This window comes from Leptopilina boulardi, unplaced genomic scaffold, assembly GCF_019393585.1.
Source record: "Leptopilina boulardi isolate dan_hultmark-lab unplaced genomic scaffold, ZJU_Lbou_2.1 LbouV2_249, whole genome shotgun sequence".
Lineage (NCBI taxonomy): Eukaryota > Metazoa > Arthropoda > Insecta > Hymenoptera > Figitidae > Leptopilina > Leptopilina boulardi.
The window spans coordinates 1543842-1564534 of NW_026137806.1; the positions used below are offsets into that span (position 1 = coordinate 1543842).

Here is a 20693-nt window from a genome sequence, read left to right on the forward strand (position 1 = left end):
ATTTATAGAATCAACTGATATTATCAAACACCAACCTTGGTGAATATAAACCGTGTTAAACTATAAGAAAAAGTATTTATAATAAGAAATTATATTATTGAAAATTGAAATCTAAAGGACTAAAAATGTCGATATGTATACCTTCAGTGTGGTTTTTATAAAATGATTTTGAAATTTCCATCCGCTAATTTAAATCCTTTTTTTGAATTCATTTTTATATTGAATTTTCTTTCTAAAGTTATTTTGTGATTGACGATCCGAGAGAAAGAATCAGTGAAGCAGTCTTGCGTAGAGAATGAATAGGGTAGAAAAAAAAAACAATATTGTTACATTTTCCCTGTTTGGCTATTTTTATTCGTTCATAACGATTTCAATTTGAAATCCTTTCTTTTCTTTTAATAACGTTTTCTTTCTCTCTCTCTTGAAGCTTCTTCTACAAACGACACATTAAATTAAATAAAAAGAACAAGTTTTTATCATATTCAAATAACTATAAAAAAAAAATGCGAGTTTTTAAAATTAGATTTGTGTCATTTTTAAAATGATTATTATATAACTGGGAGACAGAAGGCGGCATTGACATTGGCATTGAACTTTATAGTTTGCATGGTATTTGGAATAGGGAAGTAGTATATAAAATGGGTCAGAAGATGAAGTTACCCTGGACCACTGCTCTAGCTCTTTCTCTCTCTCTCTCTCACCTCTTTATACTGGAACGACATATAAAAGACCTTGTACTGCTAACCCACTATAGCTACATATCCAGGAAGCGTCAAACGTCCTTCGCCTCCCGATAATACAACCTATACACCTCCCCCTCTAATCATTCGAAATTTTAGAGAAGCTGACCCACTTATATTCTTTCACTTTGTGCGCGGTTAATATTTATAGTCATAAAAATAATAATGTCCCGCAATCATCAACATAAATTCTTTAAATGTCCTCACTTCCTTTGTATATACAAAATTAATTCATCCCTCACAAAAAAAAAAAAAAAAAAAAAAAAAAAAAAAAAAAAAAAAAAAAAAAAAAAAAAAAAAAAAAAAAAAAAAAAAAAAAAAAACAGTAATGTCATGGGTCAAAAAATTTCTATTAATTTCATCAAATTATTCTTCAATTATTTTTGTTGTTTCTCTATTTTCAAAAATTTATTTCCTTCTCAATAATTTTCCATTTTTCAAAATTATTGAAGAGTTAACTTCACAAACAGAATTTTTTTTATATATATACACTGAGAAAAATATGCTATTGAATCGACAGCATTTCTGTCAAAGGTATTCAATAGCATATTTTTTGCAGAGTAGAAATAAGAGTAAATCTCAAATGGAATTTGAGAAAAGGGAAATAAATGAAACTAATACTTTTCATACATTTCTTATAATTTTATAAAATTTGCTTATAAAAAAATACATTGTCTTATATATATATATATACTAAAATATTTTATCAAAAACTTTATCTTGTATAAAACTTCAACCTTATTAATTCCAATATACAACACTGTGTATTGATTTTGCTGGCAAACTTATTGTCACAGTACCTTTAGATCCATCTTCCAAAAAAACATCTTTCTGCATATTGTATCTGCGTGAAAATTAAAATTGAAATTTTTTTTCTTACTTTACTATATATTTAGAAAATACTTACGGATTCATAAGAATTAATACAGTTGCTTTTTCAGGTGTTACAAAAGCAACATGTTTAATGTCATGAATACCTTTTTTAATGGTATTAATTCTTTTACTACCTGGTAATATAAATCTAGAAATGAATAATTTTTAAATAACCACTATATTTGAGAATGAATTTTTTTTTTACTTAAAGAAAATAAGTATTTTTACTTGGAAAAATGTCCCATGACATAGTACATTGGCTGTTTGTAAAATGAATTTTCTTTTGTATTTACAATTATTGGAGAATCCACAAAATTACGAACCCAATTGGGACCACCTTCCATATTTAAAGCCATATTCCAATCTATCCAACCAGTTACCCAATGGGATAAATTTTCAATAATATTCTTCGCATAATTTTCCGCTCTTGTCCATGAACCGAGTCTTACTTTTTGAACTATAATGTTAATAATTTTTATTATTATTTTCTTTGACAATAAAAAGATTAATATCAAAAAAAAAAAATTAGATATTTCAAAGATATTTCTATCAAAAATAGATATTTATTAAGACGAAAAAGAGAAAACACTTACCATCAACAAGTCCCTCTGAAGCTTCAGTGTAAATAATAAATTTATCTGGATATAAATTATTTGTCTTATCCAATGTATTTGGTGATGTTAACCAATCAAAATACCAATGTGCACCAATGCCTGATACTAAATTTTTTGCTTCATTAGTTTTGAGAATTTTTGGAATATAATCAGTTAATAGGGCCCTTTGACCATCGCCTACTATTATTTTGATATCATCAAAATTTGCTTTTTTCATAATGGGAGCAAAAAATTTTGTTAGCCATTCACGTTGATCATCCGCGTACCATGTCATTGTTGGCATTTTAACTTGCATTAAATGTGCAATTACTGGTTCATTTTGAATTGTTGTTGCCCAAAATTGAATTTCATTTTTTTTATACTCTTGAAAAAATCTGTATTTAAAATTATGATAAGTTCCTTTTATATAATTAATATTGTGATATTATAAATTTTAAAGGAAAACTCATATTCACTTTACGAAATAATTAGCCCATGTTTGCCAATATTCACGACGAAGAAATCCTTTTCCAGTCCAGTCACCTCCAGTTTTCATCCATGGACTTGGACTCCATGGTGAAGCTATTAAATTCACTTCTCTTTCAGTGATTGTATGAATTTTCGTTAAAAACGGTATCTAAGAATTGTAAAAAATGTTACTATCGCATTTGAAAATCCAATATTAAAAAAATTAATATATGTTCATTTTTCTCAACTGATAATTGAAAATATATACCTTATATTTATAATCTTCTTCAGCCAATGCAAAATTGTCCAAGGCAAAATCACTTTCTGTCATTGCATAGCTGTATGGTCTTGGAGAAAAATCAGAAGCACCCATTGGTACTCTAATTAAATTGTATTCAATACTTCCTGGACCAAAGTAGGATCTAAAGAATTTTATTTAATTATTTCACAACACTGAGAAAAAAATATGCAATTAAATATATAATTTTTTTTTGACTGTACTCCAAAAGTTTATCTTGCACATCTTCTGTTAGGGATTTAATATTAATACCAGCTGCATCGGTCATTGAACTACCAAAACCAATAATATTTTGATAAGCCTTGGTATTATCGATAGTAATTTTTATATAGGCACCTTATGGAAAAAAGAAAATTATTTACTTATCTATTTTTGAAATTTTAATCTACTATATGTTATACTTACGTCCTTGTTCTTCTTTTCCAAATTTACCATTTGTAACATGAAACCGAAGTCCATCTCTGCTGGATGAAACAACGGTGTAATCTAATTGATCCTGTGATTTCACTACATTTGGAACTTGATCGCAATAATTTGAATCACAAATACAGTATCCACTGTCACCTTTAACAGCTTGATATTTGTCACATCCGTATACAAAAATATTCCCTATGAAAAATTATTATTTTTTTTTTGCAAATTAAATATTTGTTTTTAATAATCGTTAGGAAAATAAAATTTCTTTTTTTTTTATTTTAGAATTCTAGTAAATGAATAAAATTTTCAAAAATTACCTGATAGAAATGCAACTAAAACTATCAATAGCCCCATTGCTAGAAAATTTATTCGACTTTGCAACTGAAGATTTCATTTACAAATGAAGTCTTTTTATAGGTATCCACTATTCTGATAAGGCACTCCAGTGTTTTTTTTTTTTTGAAAAAAAACATCTTTTTTTCACTTGCACTCAGAAATCTAATTGAGTTTTTATCTTTAGATAAGATAAGTTACAGAAAAGGAATAACTCTGTTTTTCGTAATAATTTTATCAGTGGTAAAAACTAGTGATATGGGTCATTGATGAAAAAGGACTTTATATGAAAAAAAAGAGAAGCTACATTTTTATTCCCATCAACAAAGATTTTAAGCGAATTTCCATTTCAAACACACCTATGTATTGATTACCGATACAGATTCCATATACAAAATTTTTATATTATACAGATACTTCACACAAAAAACAAATACTGAAACCGTTAACATCTTAAAATCAAAATGCTTGGAAACTATCGTAATTTTTATCTTAAAACTAGATTAAGTCAATTTTAGGACATACAATCATACACTCAAGGCTGAAATTCAGTAAAAATACTTATGGTTTTAGTCAAAAGTGAACTGAAACTATTATTTTTTAGTGTGTTTTTACCATTCTGGAAAAATTGCATTCTTATAAAAACTTTTGGAGATTCATTAAATTTTTGTAATTTTCTTTTTATATAAATTAATTATTTTTTGATTCTTGTCGTTTTTTGAGAAAGTTAAATTCATTTGTGACAAGTATAGAAAAGACACTAAGTGCAAATAGTTAATGATTACATTATGTACATATGTGTAACATCTTGGATTAGCTTATCATTGTGCAGATATTTATATTCTTTATTGACTTTAATATTTCAATTACTTCCTAATATAGAAGTATAGTAGTCATGCAAATTTTCAAATATTTTTTACATATTAAATTTTGGGATCAAAAAATATATTTTTTTTAAGATTTATTAAATTTTTTATATGCAGATATTTATGAATAGTGGAAAATAAAAAAAAATTGTATTTTATGTTTCAGAAATATTGAAATTGCAAACTGTATTATCCTTGGATCAGATTCATTTGGAAATTTAACATGAGCTTCAAGGAATGATCATCAGAAAAGTTACAGGTTAGTGGGACAATTTACAAAAAAAAATTTATTTTTAATAAAACTTTTAACGAAACAAAGGTTTATTGAAACTGGTTTTTTAATCAATCATTTTATAAAAAGTATAATATGTACATTGAAAATTTTCTAATTAAAAAAAAAAAAAAAATGATTTAATTAGTCCGCTAATTAATTATTATTTCTACCAGTATACCATACTGTGTATTGATTTTGCTGCAAGAGTTACTTTTGTACTTCCTTTTAATGCATCTTCTATGAGAATATCTCGTTTGTTCTTGTAGCTGAAAAAATAAAATTTAAATAAATCTTTGTTTCTTTTTCTACTTAAAAAAAAAAAAAATTCAATTCATCAAAAATGGTATTTTATAATTTTTAGATATAGAAGCTTTTTTTTAAAAGACTTTTTTTTAAAAAAAGTTTAAAAACCTTTTTTAAAGATTAATAATATACTTACGGATTTAAAAGAATTACCACTGTTGCTTGGTCAGGTGTTAAAAATGCAATTGATTTAATTTTAGCTGAACCTCTTTTAATAGTGCTAATCCTTTTACTGTCCGGTGGTATAAATCTGCCGTTAAAATTTAAAAATAAAAAAATTGAAACATTTTAACAATATTAAATATTTTATTTTTTTATTGCATTATATTAGTAAAAGAAAAAAAAATAGGATTGAAATTATTCAACTAACTTTGAGAAATGACCCATAATGTAGTAAGTTGGTTGCTTGTAAAATACGTTAGCTGATGAATTTACAATTATTGGGGAATCTGCAAATCTGTTTAGCCAGTTGGGACCACCTTGTAGATCTAAAGCCATGTTTGAGTCAATCCAACCAGCCACCCAATGGGAAAGGCTGTCAATTATACTGTTAGCATAATCTTCAGCTCGACTCCATGAACCTAGTTTAACTTTCTGCTCTAAAAATAAAACATTTTTTTTTAGTTAATTAAGTTTTGATGTTTAGTTTTCATCAAAAAAAAGAGAGAGAGGGAAACAACAAATATCATTTTTTTCTCTGAAAGAATTGTTTCAAAATTTCACGATACAATTATCCTCAAAACAATTTTTACAATTAATTAAAAACAAACAAATTAATTTCAATTGGGTTTTTAAATTTGTTCCACAACCCAACAATAAATATTTTTTTCAGATTAAAAATAATTAAGGGAATTTTGATTTTAGAAAATAAAAGTTATTATTTTAGGAAAAATTCTTTTTTTTTGCAAGAAAGCAAAAAAAAAACAATTTTCTATTTTATTGTTATATTGTTTATATTTAATATCAAAGAATAGAGTATTTATTTACCGTCTTGAAGTATTGCTTCAGTGTTGAGAAGAAATTTATCTGGAAAAAGTTTTTGAGTTCTATCAAGAAAATTAAGCGATGTATTTTTATCCTTATAGGAATGAACAGCGATACCGGAGATAGTTTCTTTAGCTTCTTTAGTACTTAGAATTGTTCTAACAAAATTAGGTAGAAGTTGAATTGAACCATCGCCGATAATAATTTTCAAATAATCCAATTGAGATAATTTTAATGATGGCGCTAAAAATTTTGTAATCCATTCACGTTGATCTTTTGGTTCCCAACCCATATTTGGTATTCTCACCGTTGAAAATGCAACTCTTGGCTCATTTTGAGGTGTAATTCCCCAAAAATTTAAATTATTCTTTTCATAAGCTTGAAAGAATCTGTAAATTAAAATTTGTTTTCTATTAGAATTTTTCTTTAATTTTGTTCTTAAAAAATTTCTTTCGGCCCACAACTAAAATAATATTACACTGAGAAAAATGTTTTCTCAGAGTAACCAAAATTTTGTTGATATTTAAGCAACCAAACTATTTGTTTAAGTCAACCAAAAAAATTTGGTTGAGTGTTTTTTGTTGGCCTAACCAAATGTTTGGTTGAGATAACTCTACGACTTTGTTTCAGCCAACCAAAATTTGGTTACAAACACCAAAATTGCCTAATCAAACAATTTTGTTGAAAACACTAAAATTTTTAATCTTAAATATTTTGTTAAGAGGCCAAATATTTACCTTTATAATGTTTATTTTAATTAAAATTTTCATAATGCAAGATTACCTTCTCTAAAATTTCAATCAAATAACATTCTACTAACAGGAGACTTGATAGACTTGAACATATTTGAAATCAATTGCCTTAAACTTAGAGTGAAAGCTCGGTTTTCCAAGCTTAAAGTTAGGTAATACAGTTTTCGATAATTCAGAGTTTCTCCATTCTATAGTGTAATATAGAAATGAAAAATCAATGAAAATTGAAAACTGATTAACATTTTTTTTTTACATTAAATTGGGCTGCATGATTATCCCATAAAAATCATTAGTTAAAATTTTCATTTTAAAGAATTTTATTAGATATAATTATTTTTTAGACCAATTTTTTATTTTTTCAATTAACATTTGAGAGAATTATTTTTTAAACAAATTTTTACTTAACATTATTCTTATATATCGAATTTTTATGGTACAAAATTCTTAAAAATGCTGAATTTTTATTTGTCCGAAATTTGCAAATGACCGAGCAAATAATCGACAGAAAGATTTTGGCGTGATTTTTAAAATCAACCAATCATAATTTTTGATGGGTTGATTTTAAAAATCGCGCCAAAATCTTTCTGTCGATTTGTTTGTTCGGCCATTTGCAATTTCTGACAAATGTTAGTTTGAAAAATGAAAATTCGTGTAAAAAATAATTAATATGTAATGAAATTGTTGAAAATGAAAATTTTCACTAATAATTTTTATGGGATAATCATGCTGCATCCCATTAAATTGATCAATACAATTGTGTCTGATAAACAATTTTATAGTTGTAGTAAAATTTCACTAATTTCATAATAATTTGCTATATAATTGAACTTGTTATAAAATTAATTATAATAATGAATCAATTATAAAATAACAATAGATAATTGGAATTATAATTAATTTTGCAATTCTTAGAAATGTATTACATTTGCATATATAGGTGTAAAGTGTTTCATACTTTACAAAGTAATTAGCCCATGTTTGCCAATATTCACGACGCAGAATACTCTTCCCAGTCCAAGTTGCTTGAGTTTTCATCCAGGGACTTGGCGTCCATGGAGACGCTATTAATTTCAGTTTCCTTAGAGAGAGTAAATTAATCCTTTTTAAATTTGGTATCTGAAATTTTTTTTTTTTTTTACGAATTCAAATTTTAAGAGCAATATTAATTTTCTAGCCTTTTTGATGAAAATAAAATAATTTGTCTCTAATAATAGATATTATTAGTTACAATTAATTAATTACTAAAGATTTTATTGAAAATACCTTGTAAAGATTATCTTCACTAGTTAAGGAAAATTTTTCTAGGGCAAAATCATATTCTGACATTGCATAGCTGTAGGGCCTTGGAGAAAAATCGGTTGTACCAATTGGAACCCTTATCATATTATAGTCGATACTATCATATCCAAAATAGGATCTGATAATAAAAAATATTTTTTTTCAAATTAGTTATTAATTTAAATTAATTAAATTTCATTAAAAGTTGATAATTATTAAAAATAATAGTTAATAATAATAATAATAATAATAATAATAATAATAATAATAATAATAATAATAATAATAATACATAAATAATAATTAGAAAAGGATTAAATTATTTTTGTACGCAAACCTTATATTTTATTTTAAAAAGATTTTCTTTTTACCCCAATAATTTTTCTTGCATGTCATCAGTCAAGGATTTAATATTAAATCCAGCTGAATCGGTCATGGCTCCTCCGAATCCCAGAATATTTTGAAAAGTCTGGCCTTTATTGATTGTTATTCGTACAGGAACATCTAAAACATTCCGTGTCGAAATTTTTTTTTTCATTTTTCTTTCGTAGGGATGCGCCAATTTTTTTTTTCTGCTGACATTATTATTTTTATTTGAATTATAAATTAATTATTCGAATGAATAATTTTTTCATTTAAAATATAAATATACTTTTTTTTTTTTTTTTTTATTGACTCCAATAATAATTATTATTTAATATAGAAATAAATATTCTAAAGAATTTTAATGTTCAGATAAAAAATTTGATGCTCCCAAGAGAATAGAAATTTTTGAAAAATTTTACTGGGTCTTGCATTTGAAATAGAATTGCTGAATGTGCCATTGGTAACGTAAAATCGAAGACCTTCCTTACTGGATGATATTAGGGTATATTTTAAATTGTTGGATGATTTCGAGACACTTGGTACTTTATCACAATAATTTGAATCGCAGATACAATATAAACTGTCACCTCTATTACTTGAAAATCTTTCGCATCCAGATATAAATGGCATCATACCTTTAGATATACAAATTAAAGATATATTTTAACGATAAAGAAAAAATACTTGAAATGTTTTAAAATTATCACTGAAAAAAGGGGTTTGGTATTGAGAACCAAACGTTTGGTTGGTATTTAAGCAATTTTTTTTTGTTGAATCAACAAAATTTTAATTGTCTCAATCAAAATTTGTTTGACACAATCAAAATTAGAAAAAAGGATTTTTGTTGTCCTAACTAAAGTTTGATTGGGACAATCAATACCAACTTAAATACCAACTAAACGTTTGATTGTCAATACCAAACCCTTTTTTCAGTGTATATTATTTTATAGTTAGTTACACTGAAAAAAAATTATTTGATTCAAATAATCCGCTACTTGATTTATTATTTGAAACCAAATAATTTTTATTTGAATTAATTAAACTGTATTTGAATCAATAATTTCTGTATTTGAAACAAATTTAGTGGATTATGATATACGAGAGTAACACTCGCAGATAATTATGTCTAAACAATAAGTCGCAGTGATTATTAAACACTGTCTCGAGTGTCTTATATAATATCGCAAGCTAATATTAATGAGCTTAATCAAAGTATAATAAATTAGATGAGCAGGAGTAAATGGTTTCAAGTGGAACACACTAGATACCTGGTATTTCCACTCGGACAAGTGCAACCGAGTGTGAAACGCCAATACCCTATTCCATCGGTTCTGTGAATTCTAGTCTGAATAAATCGATATGTCTCTATATACCTAATACCTGCTAGTAATGCAACCAGAGTTACCACTGAATCCATCTCGATATAAATATATATATATATAAAACGATTTTTTCTTTTAAACTGATTTTTGTCTCTATAAATAGATTCTTTTATTCCATCACTATTGTCCTTTGATGTTGGCAATCATTTCCAATAGAATTTCAAATCTCGATATATTCTACTTAAAATAATAAATTTTTTTCACTCCTTCAAAATCTTTGTCAAACTGTAACAAAAAATAATTTAGAAATGGAAGAATTAGTAAATAAATATGTTATTTATTCAATTCAAATTTTGATTTATTTGAATCAAAAAATTGTTACATTTTATGTAAATAAATTATGTATTTGAATGAAATAAAATAATAATTACCGCAATTAAAGAGGTTTTAGTTTCAATTAAAACAATTACTTATGAGAAATAATCGAATATTTGATTTAAGAAAATTTTTAGTTGTTTCAAGAAAAATATTTTATTAATGCAAATAAATATTTATTTGAATCAAAAAACATGCAGTATTGAATGAAATAATATTTATAATTGATTTAAATAATTATTATTTATTAGCTTTGAATATTCCATTTATTTGATTTGAATATTTTGTATTTGATTTAAATAACTATTTATTTGATACGATAAAATAAAATACTTAGGTTTAGTAAATGTGTATTTGGTTTAAATACATATTTATTGGATAATATAGACAAGTAAATGATGTATTTGGATCAAATACTTTTTATTTGATCCAAATAAATTTTTTTTTTTAGTGTATATAGAAATAAATTATTTTGATATTATTATCAGATTTAATTATATAAAAAAATAAATTCTTATTTAATAATTATTGAAAAATTATTTTTGTACATTTATAGATAAATATTGATAAAATTACAAATACCGTGTTACATATATATAAAAAAAAAGAAGTAAAATTCGAAATATATAGGTTGTTTAATCATATATTTATTTATTATCTCATCGTGACATTTTGAAATATTGCATTTGTCTGTTTCCGGATGTTCTTTTAATGCTTATCATTGTCCAAACGTTGTCATTTTATGTTAGTTAATAAATTGGGTGTGACACTTTATGATAAATGATTTTCAATACGCGCAATGTTACAATTAAAAGTATACTTTTTTTCATAACGAAATTCCATCTTAATTATGAATATAAATTAAATTTACTAAAGAGATAATATTTTAATATATATAAATTTTGTATAAAAATAAAAATATATATAATAATAATACAATTATTTTTGTTTACTATTTTCTTTAACAATTGGTTTTGCTTTAAATATCAAAAAATGGATTTTGAGAAAAAAGGACTAATTTGCATATGAATTGTATGCACTAGTGACTCCTTTCACTAAAGCTTATATGAAATGATTTTCTGCCATATATATATACATATATATACTTCAGAACAAGTAGAATGTACATTTTATTTTACATTTAGAGATACATTAAAAAGCTTTTTTTTTTTTTTTATAAAAAAAAATTTTATACAAAACAAAATTTTAAAAAGTGTAATTCTGCATGAAGGTTGAAAATTACAAATGCATTCAATACGGCTAAAAGTCATATTGGTTTTTGTCAACAAAAGAGAATTTTATTTTTGAATTTTAAACTCCAAACATATAGTTCCATACACTCAGAGAAATGGTATATTTGTCTCCGAGCCTACTAACTCATTTATTTGTTGCAAATATATTTTATTTCATTGAAATAAAAAATTTATTTGAGCCAAAGAAAAATTTATTTCTGACAAATAAAATTTTTATTTACGCCAAATAAATAAGTTAGTAGGCTCTGAGACAAATATACATTTATTTAATTCAAATATATTTTATTTGGTTCAAATAAATCATTTCTCTGGGTGTACAGTTTATTAAATAATTAATTTCTTTTACTTTGTATAAATAATTATTATATTTAGAATAATTATTAATTATTTATTATTAATAATTCAAATTTATTATTATTCAGTAATTTGGCTTTTAATTATTTAATTATATTTAATTATATATTATAATTTAAAGAAATATGAAGTAAATTGAAATACCTGAATATTACCGATCGCAGACACAACCAAGAAATAAAACATTTACTCTGGAAGCTCTTTATACCATCTTAAGAAAAAACGTCACACTACTTTGTATAAATTAAGTCATTGTCTTTTAGTTTTCCTCCTTTTTATAACAATTAATAATAGTTCATTTTAATGAACACCTGCACTTTATTTTGATGGACAAAAAAAAAATTTAGTTTCTTCTTATTTTAATGCAAAAAAATAAATTTAAATAAATATCTGCAAATTCTCATATTATATTATTTCTTTATAAATAATATATAGATTTAAATTAAAAAAAAAAAAAAAATAAATAAATAAAAATTATAAATATTTTGAAGAAAAAATTTCGATATTTAACAAAATTAAAGATATGTTTAAAAATTAAATTAATTGCATAGAAAATTTTAACTATAATATAATATTTAAAAAAAAAATTTTTTTTCTTAATAAATTATAATTGAAAAAATATAGTAGGTTTATTATTATAAATATAATATCAAAATTGAATTACATTTTTTGTAACCATAAATGGCAAAAAAAAAAAAAAAAAAAAAAAAACAGTTGCTGCACAATTCTTTGTATTGGCATCTGGTGGTGCTATAGATGATTCTGTTTCCGCAAAACTTTTCCTCGGAGAGTCGATAAGAGCACTCATTCTATGCATTTTACGTTAAGATATAAATAGTTATTCGCGCATGATTAAAGTTAAGGCTAAAGATATATATAAATATACCTTTTTTATAAAAAATTTCTATCAAAAATTATTTTAATTTAAAAATTTTATTAGTTGTAGTAATAGCAACAGCAGTAGTATATTATTATTATTATTATTATTATTATTATTATTATTATTATTATTATTATTATTATTATTATTATTACAAGTTCAAGTCTTTTTAAAAAAATATATTCGTTTAGCAAATTATTATCATTTGTTATTTACGAAATCATTGAACGAAAATTGTTTACTTGTTTTTTTTTTTAATGCACCAATCGTCAGGGTCTGGATTTTCCTTAATCGTTTTCCAATTTCTATAGACAAATTATTCTCTTTTTCTCTTATAAACGAAAGTCTATATATAAGAGAAAATTTTCGCTCTATTTATTTAGAAATCAAAATTTTTTCTCCATCTCGAGATTTTATAATTTTTTTTCTTTTTTAGTAATGACAAATTTTTTTAGAACTCGATTTATGAAAAAAATAATTCTAATAAAAATAAAGAAAAATTATGTAGATATAATTTTCAGTAAGATGAAAAAAAAAACTTTGACAATTCAAGGGTAGGATAAATAAATGAAATAATAATTTATCTACAATATTAATGAACAAATAAATTCAATAATCTTCAATATATATATATATATATAATAAATAGCTGCATAATTTCTATCTAACCTGTCAATACAATTGTGGTTATATACATATCTTTTCATATTTATCCACGTGAACACAATCAATGTCGTTAGACAATGAGATCATGGCCATAAATTATATCGCGCACGCGCGATTCAAACAGGATCTTCTATTATTTATTGTGTTTTTTTTTTAAAAATTATTTTCCATTAAAAATCTGTTTAAAAAAACATTAAGTATATATAAAAAATTTTATTATAAATTTATATTATAACATTTTTTCTTGTATTTATTTCCTGGTGTGTAAAATAACATTGGGAAATTTGATATTTTCGGAAATTTTTTTTTTTTTATCCATTGGATGCTGTTGGTCCTAGTGAAAATTACTTAATTTTTTTTAGAGCACTATTTGAGGATAACTCTCCTGCTGTGTCCAAATTTCGAAAATTTAAAATTTCTAAATTTGTTATCCACTTTGGTCCAGTGTATAGCTTGGATGCTGTTTGTTTTATCAAAAAAAAAAAAAAAAAATGCCCGTACATTTTTTGTAGAGCACTAGACTGTCCTGCTATATTCCAGAGAGTTTATCTCGAAAATATTGTTGGTCCATTGCAAATTATTATTTTTGATAATAATAATTTAAAATCTTTATTTTCTACATTATATAGAAAAAAGAATTTTTTATTTACACAATTTTTTCATTTTTTGTGAGAGAAAATTATAATAAAAAATAAAAAAAAAATTTATTTAAAAATAAATAAATCCCACACAGTTAATTCATGAACGAGTTTTTTGTTTTATTTGTTCGCACATAGACTGTATATTCATTGTTGCTTTCATCACTGTCCGCTGAAAAGTTAAACTAATAGTTATACAATTAGATAACACATGTGGTCCAATAAATGACTGTCTCGTAGTAAACCTATACCTCTAGCAGTTAATGGATTAAACTTTTATCAGTATAATGAAATTTTCAGTTTCTATATTTCATGATTAAATATTTTTTTTTTTTTTTTATATAAACTTTTTTTAAATTCTAATAATTTGCCCAAAAAAAGAACAATAATTATTTCCATAAATAATAATTATTTAATATTTTTGAAAATAATTAGAATAATTTATTTTGTAACTAAGGCCTCGTAAAAATTATTATACAATATAGTAAAAACTTTATTTATGAAAAAATAGAAATCTGATTTTAAATGATATTATCTATATCTTCATTTCTCGTATCTATAAAATCTAAATTTTCATACTTTTCACATTATTATATTACATATATATATATATATATATATATATATATATAGAGAGAGAGAGAGAGATCTACAAGCTCACTAAAAGCTCAAGGTTTGATCCGCTTGAATGTCAGAAAATATAATCCACCCTTCGACCCTTCTAATCTAGACACATCGAATTGCGCCTTTGAATATAATCTCAAGTCAGATATCCCCTCTTCTTTGAGTTGAAAATAGAGACGCAAATAACCAATTTACCCTGACGATTGAGATCATTATTTTCTTATGAAATAAAAATCATGTTCTAAATTTAGAAGGATAACATTAATAAAAATATAATTCAATATAATATTTGATTAATATATTATATATAATAAACTTTCTCGCAACGTTTCGAAATCAAAATCATTTTCTCTTTAAGGAGTTTAATTTTAATAATATAAAAATAATAATAATAATAATAATAATAATAATTACAAAAAGGGACAAAAAAAATGAAATATTAAAACATAATAATTTTTTTTTTTTTAATAATTGTTGTATTTTGGTTTATTATAATATACTGAAAAAGAATTTATGTGATTCAAATTTAAGGTTGCTTGACTATTATCAAATAAATATTTACTTAAACCAGATAATTTTTATTTTGAATTAAATATATTTTAACCAATAATAATTTTCGATATTTTAAATAAATATCATTTATAATTGATTTTAAATAATAGAATTATATATCTTCCTATATTACAAAAAGATATCGCCGCCGCCGCTGTTTCAAGAATTCTTGATCTAGGAGGGGGGAGTCCCCCCTCCTAAATATTGAGGTTATGTTCGTTTCAAGGCTCTGAATATAGCCGCAAGTCCCCCCTCCCTCCTCTCATTTTCCCTCCTCCGTCAAAAATGACCTAAATTTTGAGGTTATGTTCGTTTCAAGACTCTGAATATAGCCGCAAGTCCCCTCCCCTCCCCCGACAGAAATGACCTAAATTTTGAGGTTATGTTCGTTTCAAGGCTCTGAATATAGCCGCAAGTCCCCCTCCCTCTTCTCATTCCCCCCCTCCGTCAAAAATGACCTAAATTTTGAGGTTATGTTCGTTTCAAGGCTCTGAATATAGCCGCAAGTCCCCTCCCCTCCCCCGACAGAAATGACCTAAATTTTGAGGTTATGTTCGTTTCAATGGCTCTGAATATAGCCGCAAGTCCCCCCTCTCTCCTTTCTTTTCCCGTCCTCCGCCAAAAATTGACCTAAATTTTGAGGTTATGTTTGTTTTAAGACCCTAATAAAGCAGTAAGTCCTTATCCTTATAGTAGGCACGGAGAGTAATATATCATTTCTAGGAGTGTAAAAATTATTTGGTTTAAGTAAATATATCTATTACACAGTAAAAACAAAGTCTTTAACCGTTTACACCTTAAATTAAGCCCATATATTTTGCATAAGACTGTCCTTTTTTAATTGGTCTGACTCCGTTTACACCTTAAATTCAGCCTCAAAAATAGGCTGAAATCAAGATTTCTTTTTTAGTGTGTATATTTGATAATAGTCGCATGTAACCAATTATTAGAATTAAATAAAAAAAAATTTTTTTCAGTGTATATGTGAGAAAAGTTTTTTTTGTTGTTAACGGGGAAAGAAAAGTGCGGTAAATCTGCAGCTGTAGACATTTGTAAACTATAAAGAATTTTCTTGGCAAAAAGCATAACGCGAGAGGGGCAAAAAAAAAAAAGAAAAAAACAAAAAGGTTACAAGAGAGAAAAACTAAATGAACAAATAGCGTCTTGAGAAAGAGATGACACAGGACGAAAGGACGAGACTATAAGAGACAACGGGATGAAAGAGAGTAAATGTATGTAAGAGAGAAAGAAAAAGGAGAGAGAGAGAGAGAGAGAGAGAATTACATGGTATACCGGCCGCGGAGGCTGCGCGGAAAAATCGATAGAAGCACAAGCGGTGAGAAACGCGAAGTGTGGCAGACCGCGCAGTCAGACTTGGACCGGCACCCCAAATAACACGCGGTCGCGTTACCGTTACACGTTATCATATTAGCGTGGTGATATTTCCGGTTTCATTAAAGAAAGAAAGAAAAAAAAAAAAACCCTTCCTCTAAAAAATTTTTTTCCCCTCCCCAAAAAAGGCAAATTATTCTGAAATTTTCAAAATATTTAAAGGTGCCTCAATAATTTCATTTCTTTTTTTTTTTAAACATATCCTTTATTTATCTCATTTACTCTTATTTCACCGCTATATTCTCTTTTTACATTTCCCCCCCCCCATTTTCAAGTACGTCCAATATTTTTTACAAAATAATAATAACGTCCAATTTTCAATTTAATCTTTTATCATTATTTAAATTTATAATTTTTTTATATATTTAATTTAATTAAACGAAATTGAATTATTAAAATTTTGATAAATTAATAAAAATAATTTTTAAAATATAAATTAAAAAAATTAAAAAAAAAAAAAATTAAACATGATTATTTATACAAAAATTTTTATACAAAACTCTTGTTTATTATTACATAAAATAAATAATAATTGTTACTATTCGCATAAAAGTAAATAATTTATATTTTAGAAAAAATGAATTATTTTTGATTGTAGGAAAACATTAATAAGATCAATTTGATTGGTTTACTTTTTCTTTATTTAGGAAGTCGAAATCTACCCTAAATTCACACACGTTTAGCGTTAGGGAAAATTAGGAAGCAGCTTTTATTTCCGTTAACACTTTTTTTTTCGAGTTAAGGGGATGATTTTTTTTTGACAACTTTATTTTTTTTTTTTTTTGTAAAATAATATGAATGATTTAATTTAGATATTTTCTAATTATAAGTAATATTTATATTATTATTATTATTATTATTGTTCAGTTATAGTTTATAACTGCATTATGTAATTTAAATTTTATTTAAAATTGTCAATATTTAACAACCTTTTTTTTTTTTTTGCCGGTATGGTTTTTATACGCAGACGCATGTTGGAAAGCGTCTCTTTATATTGAGCAAATTTTTTTTATTTACATCAAAATTTTTATTTATAAAACAAAAAAAAAATATATATAAATATATATATATATATAAAATAATTATATAAATAATTGAATTAATAATAATTAAATAAATTAAATACAAAAATTTTGTTTTTATAAAAAAAATTCATATAAATGAAAATATGATAAAATAATTGGAAATTAATAATTTACGCACAAGTTTATATTTTCTATTATATATATGGAAAAATAAAATTTATAAAAACGAAATAAGTGAGAGTGTCTTGAGATAACTAAAAGGTCGCTGCCCTCTGTTTTAACTTGGCGCACTAGTCACGTTTACAGGGTTAAACAGCGCCGGCTGAAAAGGATCTCAATCCGCCATTCCGATTTCCGGCATTATTTTATTATTTAGAAAAATTGAACTAATCAACAAAAATTTACAAAAAATTGTTGCCATTTATTTTATTAGGTAAAACAATTTTAATCTCTTACTGTAAATTAACCAAAAAAAAATTAAGAAATTTTTGTTTTTTTATAAAAATATAAATACCTACCATTTTTTTGTGTAATTTACTTTTTACACTTTTTTTTTCCTGTAAACATTTTTTATTTTTTTTTTGTAATTATTAATAGAAATTTTTGAACATTTATTTTTTCTATTAAAAAAATAAACTTGTAAATATTTTTTAATTTTTTAATTTTAAAAATTAATAATAAAAATAAAAACGTAAGATGTAAAATTTTCATAAATGTAGAATTTTCCACTAATAATGATTGTGATTGTTTAAGCTGTTATCATTATATATATATATATATTTGTAATCAAATCAATCATTAAATTAATGCAATATTAATTGAAAATCTATTAAAATTGTTGCATTTGATTCCCTCGAGGTTTTTCTGTGCAGAATGAATTTCAAATTGCTTTTATGTAGGTATAAATATAATATATATAGGTATATATTTAATAAATTCAAAATTGCAAAATTAATTCAATAATTTGTTTAAATTAAATTAAAAGCGTCTCTAAATATTTAATTAAATTTAAACAATTAAATAAATGTAATTAATAAAATTTATAATAAATAAAGATAAAAATATTTCTTTCATATAATAATGTAAAAATAATTTTGATTAATATTAACTAATTAGTTTTAATTAATTAATTTTAATTAATCTATTTAAAGTTAATTTCTTTAAATATTTTTTAAATGTGCGTTTTTTGAAAAAGTTTTTTTTTTTTTTTTTTTTTTGAAAAATCCTCTGTAAGAGGATTCTATAAGAATTTCTATCAGACCATTTATCTTTCTCAGAAACTCTATGGGTTTTTCTTTTCTTCTATCTTCACTATATTTTTCTTCGATGCTTCTTACACAACGTTAAAAACATTAGAGTTAGAGTTTCCGTAGTGTTTCTAAAAGTAGGAAAAGATTTAGATTAATATATAATCAATAATTTAGATTATTATATTGCTTTTTTATCATAACTGGAAAGAATTTTCATTTCCTTCCTAAAAACAAGTTAATTACAAATTTTTAATGTAATTGGAATAATAATAATAATAATAATAATAATAATAATAATAATAATAATAATAATAATAATAAATTTTGAATAAGTTTTTTTTTTTAAATGAAATAATAAAATTTTCCAATATGATTTTTTTTGTTTACCCAGCGCGTGTTGATGATGAAAATTCCCAGCATCCTAGTTGAATGGATGATAAAAATGTTTTATCAAGAAAATAATTTTATTTGGAACTATAAAGAAGTGTTGTGAGATCTTTCGTTACCTTATATTTAAAATTTGATCATTATTGAGTCTAATGAAGGCATGGACATCAGTATAGCAATTCAAAAAGTGTGGATGAAACCACCTATTTGTAAGGTAAGAAATAATTAATTTTTTTTTTTTAATTATTTCACTTTCTTTATATTCTTATAATTATAAGAATAAGAAATGTTTTATATGTATCCAATTTGAAAAATTAATTTCTATTGGAAAATTTTATTTATATTAAATAAATAATTAATTTTCTAAAATTTCATTTGAAATTGAATTTTTTATGGAATGAAATTTTTAGTATAGATGAAACTAGAGAATAAAAGAGCAATCTTCTATATATACACTATAGATATATAAGCAGCGATGAAACGTCTTGACCTTGTTTTTATTTTTTGTTTTTTTTTTCTTATGTGCATCTCATTTTCTCCCTGAAGCGTTACCCCTGAATACCTTATTTCGCCATTTGTTCCCCCCCCCCAAAAAAAAAAAAAAATTCTCACCCTTTCTTGACTAAACACCTTGTTGATGTAGTTATAACAGTTATATTATTATTATTATTATTATTATTATTATTATTTTATTAATATTCAGTATTACATTTTTAAAATTTTATTTTATAAAATTCAAAGTGTAGAATTTGTTTTCAAGTTATATTTTATGTACTCGAAAAGGAAGCAAAACTTGTCTTTTACTACTTTTTGAAATCCCTCGTTTCTCTTATATATATATATATATAAACAGTAATGTTTGAAACGTGTTTGATTCACTATATATACAAGTTAAAAAGTCCTCAGGGTATAAAAACTTGAATCATTTGCTGTTGTATCTTTATTTCCAATTTCTCTGATATAATAAAAAAAGTATTTCATTTTATATAATTTTCATCAATTCTCCTTAGTACAATTTTTTTTATATCAAAATATAAACGTATGAATATTTATATAAATATGAAAATTGCAAGAATTGTCTGACTAAAAATTGACCTTTATTACTGACAGAATAGTAAAAAAAAAAACAAAATCGAAACGTCTGACTGTAAAATGACTCTTACTACTGATATCTCAATTTTATACCTATATATATATATGAAATAACGAAACGTTAAAAAAATATCGTGAAATGTCTGACTAGAAACTGACTTTTACTACTTATTGACTAAATTAATGAAATGAGAATCGCTTGGTCTGACTAAAACTGACTTTTACTACTTATATGTACCAGAATTGTACTCATGTTAAGCGTTATGTCTGGCTAGAACATAGTTTTACTACTGATACAACAATTATATAAATTTCAAACTCTCTGTATGATATTAAAC

General features: G+C 24.3%; 2 protein-coding genes across 10 annotated transcripts in view; one reads left to right on the forward strand and one right to left on the reverse strand.

Moving 5' to 3' along the window:
* LOC127280664 (uncharacterized) overlaps nt 1-20693 on the forward strand; it is a 57896-nt gene that overhangs the window by 20257 nt on the left and 16946 nt on the right. For 6 of the 9 annotated variants that reach the window (XM_051303822.1, XM_051303823.1, XM_051303820.1 and 3 more), the window contains one exon: nt 4755-4847. The gene's annotated coding sequence lies outside the window, so the exon portion shown is untranslated. Of the gene's footprint in view, nt 1-4754; nt 4848-16563; nt 16764-19267; nt 19478-20693 lie in introns of those variants that run through there. The other 3 variants (XM_051303825.1, XM_051303821.1, XM_051303826.1) reach the window with 2 other exon arrangements.
* LOC127280694 (uncharacterized) lies at nt 1362-12064 on the reverse strand. The gene is made up of 19 exons (XM_051303882.1): nt 11994-12064; nt 9926-10152; nt 8965-9180; nt 8551-8683; nt 8165-8318; nt 7857-8017; nt 6153-6538; nt 5536-5764; nt 5302-5415; nt 5033-5128; nt 4899-4918; nt 3378-3581; nt 3176-3308; nt 2943-3096; nt 2683-2843; nt 2207-2601; nt 1842-2070; nt 1648-1761; nt 1362-1584 (listed from the first exon to the last, which is right to left on the reverse strand). The coding sequence occupies exons 2-19, from the start codon at nt 9960-9962 to the stop codon at nt 1482-1484; spliced, it is 3039 nt and encodes a 1012-aa protein (XP_051159839.1). The 5' UTR covers nt 9963-10152; nt 11994-12064; the 3' UTR covers nt 1362-1481.

What these genes read in the sequence shown, in the direction of transcription:
- LOC127280694 (XM_051303882.1), bottom strand. Translation starts at nt 9,962, where the DNA reads ATGGATTCAGTGGTAACTCTGGTTGCATTACTAGCAG. An exon ending in ATGCAAGAAAAATTATTGGG is followed by an intron (nt 8,319 to 8,550) that starts GTAAAAAGAAAA and finishes TTTTATTATCAG; the next exon opens with ATCCTATTTTGGATATGATA. An exon ending in GTGGTAATTCTTTTAAATCC is followed by an intron (nt 5,129 to 5,301) that starts GTAAGTATATTA and finishes TTATTTTTTCAG; the next exon opens with CTACAAGAACAAACGAGATA.